This window comes from Carlito syrichta, unplaced genomic scaffold, assembly GCF_000164805.1.
Source record: "Carlito syrichta isolate Samal-C Ts95f unplaced genomic scaffold, Tarsius_syrichta-2.0.1 Scaffold303220, whole genome shotgun sequence".
Classification (NCBI taxonomy): Eukaryota; Metazoa; Chordata; class Mammalia; order Primates; family Tarsiidae; genus Carlito; species Carlito syrichta.
This window is the reverse complement of record NW_007247316.1, coordinates 83,907-87,202: the sequence shown is the minus strand read 5'-3', so window position 1 is coordinate 87,202 and position 3,296 is coordinate 83,907. Positions and strand designations below refer to the sequence as shown.

Sequence of the window (3,296 nt, the reverse complement as noted above, 5' to 3'; positions counted from 1 at the left end):
ACCACGCCTGGCTCATTTTTTGATTTATTGTAGAGATGAGGTCTCGCCAAGTTGCCCTGGCGGGTCTCGAACCAATGGGCTCAGGCAATCCACTCACCTCAGCCTCCCAAAGCGCAGGATTACAGGCTGAGCTATGGAGCCCGGCTAACTTCTCTTTCATATTTACCTTTGCCTAGCCTCTTTCTGTCATATTCTAGGTGATTTGGGGAGGTCTGTCTTCCATGAAACTAATTTTCTCCTCAGCTATCTCTCTAACTACTTTTTTACTACTACTTCCAGCTGCAGTTTCAGTTCTGGGTAGTCTTTTTTGAAGCGCGAAATAGTCTTTAAGCCGTCTCTTACATTTTATAATGTCAACATTTTATAAAAATATATTTTAAGGCTGGGCATGGTGGCCTACACCTATAATCCCAGCACTTTGGGAGGCCAAGATGAGAGAATTGCCTGAGCCTAGGGATTAGAGACCAGCCTGGGCAACTTGACGAGACCTCATCTCTACAATAAATAAAAAATTAGCCAAGCGTGGTCACATGTACCTGTGATTCCAACTACTTGGAAGGCTGAAGCAGAAGGATCACCTGAGCCCAGCAGGTTAAGGCTACAGTGGCCGAGAACGTACCACTACACTCCAACTAGGCGACAGAGTGAGACTCCAACTCAAAAAAAACAAAACAAAATTTTTATCCAAAATCTAGTTGTTTTCTCACAAGAAATGTATTCTATCTTATTGCCAAAAACAAAGCCACATCCGTTCTTTGAAGTTGCCATTACTATATATATATATCTGTCTTCAAGGGCATAGACAGGTGATTTCAGTGTAATATGACAAGCTGTAAGTCAGAGATATACACAAAGTTTTCTTCTTTCCCCACTTATGATGGAAAGCAGAAGGGGAAGTAGAATTTCAAAATTAAGGGATGGCTGTGCTTGAATAAGTCCCTGCATACCAACTTATATAGGACTTATTAAATTTATTTTTTGTTTTTTATACCAACAAAGCAAAAGCAAATGGATTTTTAAAATTAATAGTGATAATATTGATATTTATTATGTGCTAATGTTTACACCTATTAATTCAAACCCAAGTAATCTAATTCCAAAGCATAAACACTATGCAGTGTCACCTTTCTTGAACCAATGTGAATTCATTTGAAAAGTTTAGATGCTGTGTAGATAAATAAAAAGAACCAGGAGATTAGTCTCCTTTAAATTAGTTTTTACAAAATTAATTAAATGGAAAGCATAATTTAGATTAGAAGAAACAACTTACAGTCATGAGCTTACCCATTTCAACCTATCTTACTTTGTTCCAGGATGGGGAAATGGTGCTTCTGGATGGAGGTTGTGAGTCTTCCTGCTATGTGAGTGACATCACCCGTACCTGGCCTGTCAATGGCAGGTAAGGCTTCTACAAAGTAACATATCCCATTGCTTCCTAGGAATATGAGTAGGAATATGGATATATTTGTAATATATGACTAAAGAAATATACAGGTAACTTAAGTCATGTTAACTACCTTTATAAAGCTCCTGATTATTTTCTAAGTCTGTTTTGTTCATCATATCACAGAATTAGGTGACTAGAAATACTTAGGTAACCAACAAACAGATGTGAGATTATAGGTGTGAGCCACTGTGCCCAATCCTGTACACTTTTTAAGGTGAGTAAAATTTAGGATATGTGAATTATATCTCAAAATGATAAACACATACACAGAAATTTAAAACACAAATTACTATAAAAGTTAGGATAATGGTTTTTTCTTTTTAATTAGAAAATGTAGTTTATTTTAAAGTAAATTAGAGAGAGAGAAAGAGAAGATTTACCTCCCCACGCTGGGGGAGGGGGCCAAAGCCAGGAAGCATGGCGATAGCCACAGCTCAAAGAGCACATGGCCACACCAGAGTCTAGCAAGGCAATGGCCGATAATGGGAGCCTTGTCATTGTTATGAGACACATAGAAGGGGCTTCTAAGATAGCTGGCCAAGTTCACCTTATAGTAATTTCTTTTTCATTTTTGAGTTGAAGTCTCACTCCTTCGCCCAGACTGGAGTGCAGTGACACGCACGCTCACGGCCACTCCAGCGTTGACTTTCTGGGCTCCAGTGATCCTTCTGCCTCAGCCTTCTGAATAGCCGGAACTAGAGACGCGCGCTACCACGCCCAGCTATTTTTATTTTATCATAGAGATGAGGTCTCGCCAAGTTGCCCGGACTGGTCTCGAACCTGTGGGCTTAGGCAATCCACTCACCTTGGCCTCCCAAAGTGCTGGGATTACAGGCTGAGCCACTGAGCCCAGCCATTAATTTCTTTCTTTCTTTTTTTTTTTTGAGGTGGCGTCTCACTCTGTCGCCCAGACTGGAGTACAGTGGCCACTCCTGGCTACCACAGCCTCGACCTGCTGGGCTCCGGCGATCCTTCCGCCTCAGCCTTCCACATTAATTTCTTAAGGTTTGCATTTGATTGATTTGTTTGGCTTTCTGCATCTGTGTTTTTATAACAAAATTTTTTGAAATTTTATAATTTTCAAATGAAAATTCAAAAGCTGAAAAGTACATTAACTGAAATGAAAATATCACTAGGTGTACTTAACTGTAGATTGGAGACTACATAAGACAGAGGGTATGAAGATAAATAGAAATGATCAAGTTAGAAGACTAAAAATACATTGTAGAAAACTGAATCATATTTCAGAGACCTATGAGACAGTTCAATTAATCTAACAGACATCTAATTGAAGTCCCTCATGTTGAAGAGAGAGAAATGAGGCAGAAAAGATATTGAAGAAATGATGACCAAAAACATCCCAGATTTGGTGAAAGATGTCAACTTACATACCTAAAAAACTAGCTACACCTTTGTCAAATTGTCATATTCATAAAGACAAACAGAAAATCTTGAAAGCAGCCAGAGAAAAATGGAGGCCAGAAGTCATTGGAATGACATCTTTCAAATCAACCCAGGATTCTCTGTTCAGCAAAAGAATCTTTCTTAAGTGGCAGCAAAGTAAAGGTATTTTCTAACAAACAGAAATTGAGAAAATTGGTTGCCAGCAGAACTGGCAACAAATTCTAAAGTTGTTCAGGCTGAAAGAAAATGACATACATCAATTTAACATTTAAAAAGTCATTGTAGAGCCGGGCTCGGTGGCTCAGCCTGTAATCCCGTGCCTTTGGGAGGCTGAGGTGCCTTTGGGATTACCTGAGCCTGTAATCCCTTGCCTGAGCCAATGGGTTCAAGACCCGCCTGGGCAACTTGGCAAGACCTCATCTCTACAATAAATCAAAAATTAGCT

The 3,296-nt window shown here is 39.5% G+C and overlaps 1 protein-coding gene across 1 annotated transcript in view; it reads left to right on the top strand.

Annotated features, from left to right (window-relative positions):
- Window positions 1–3,296, top strand: part of XPNPEP3 (X-prolyl aminopeptidase 3) — an 84,927-nt gene that overhangs the window by 68,100 nt on the left and 13,531 nt on the right. The window contains exon 7 of the mRNA XM_008058130.2: window positions 1,314–1,399. Coding sequence (XP_008056321.1) covers window positions 1,314–1,399 — 86 coding nt within the window. The remainder of the gene's footprint in view (window positions 1–1,313; window positions 1,400–3,296) is intronic.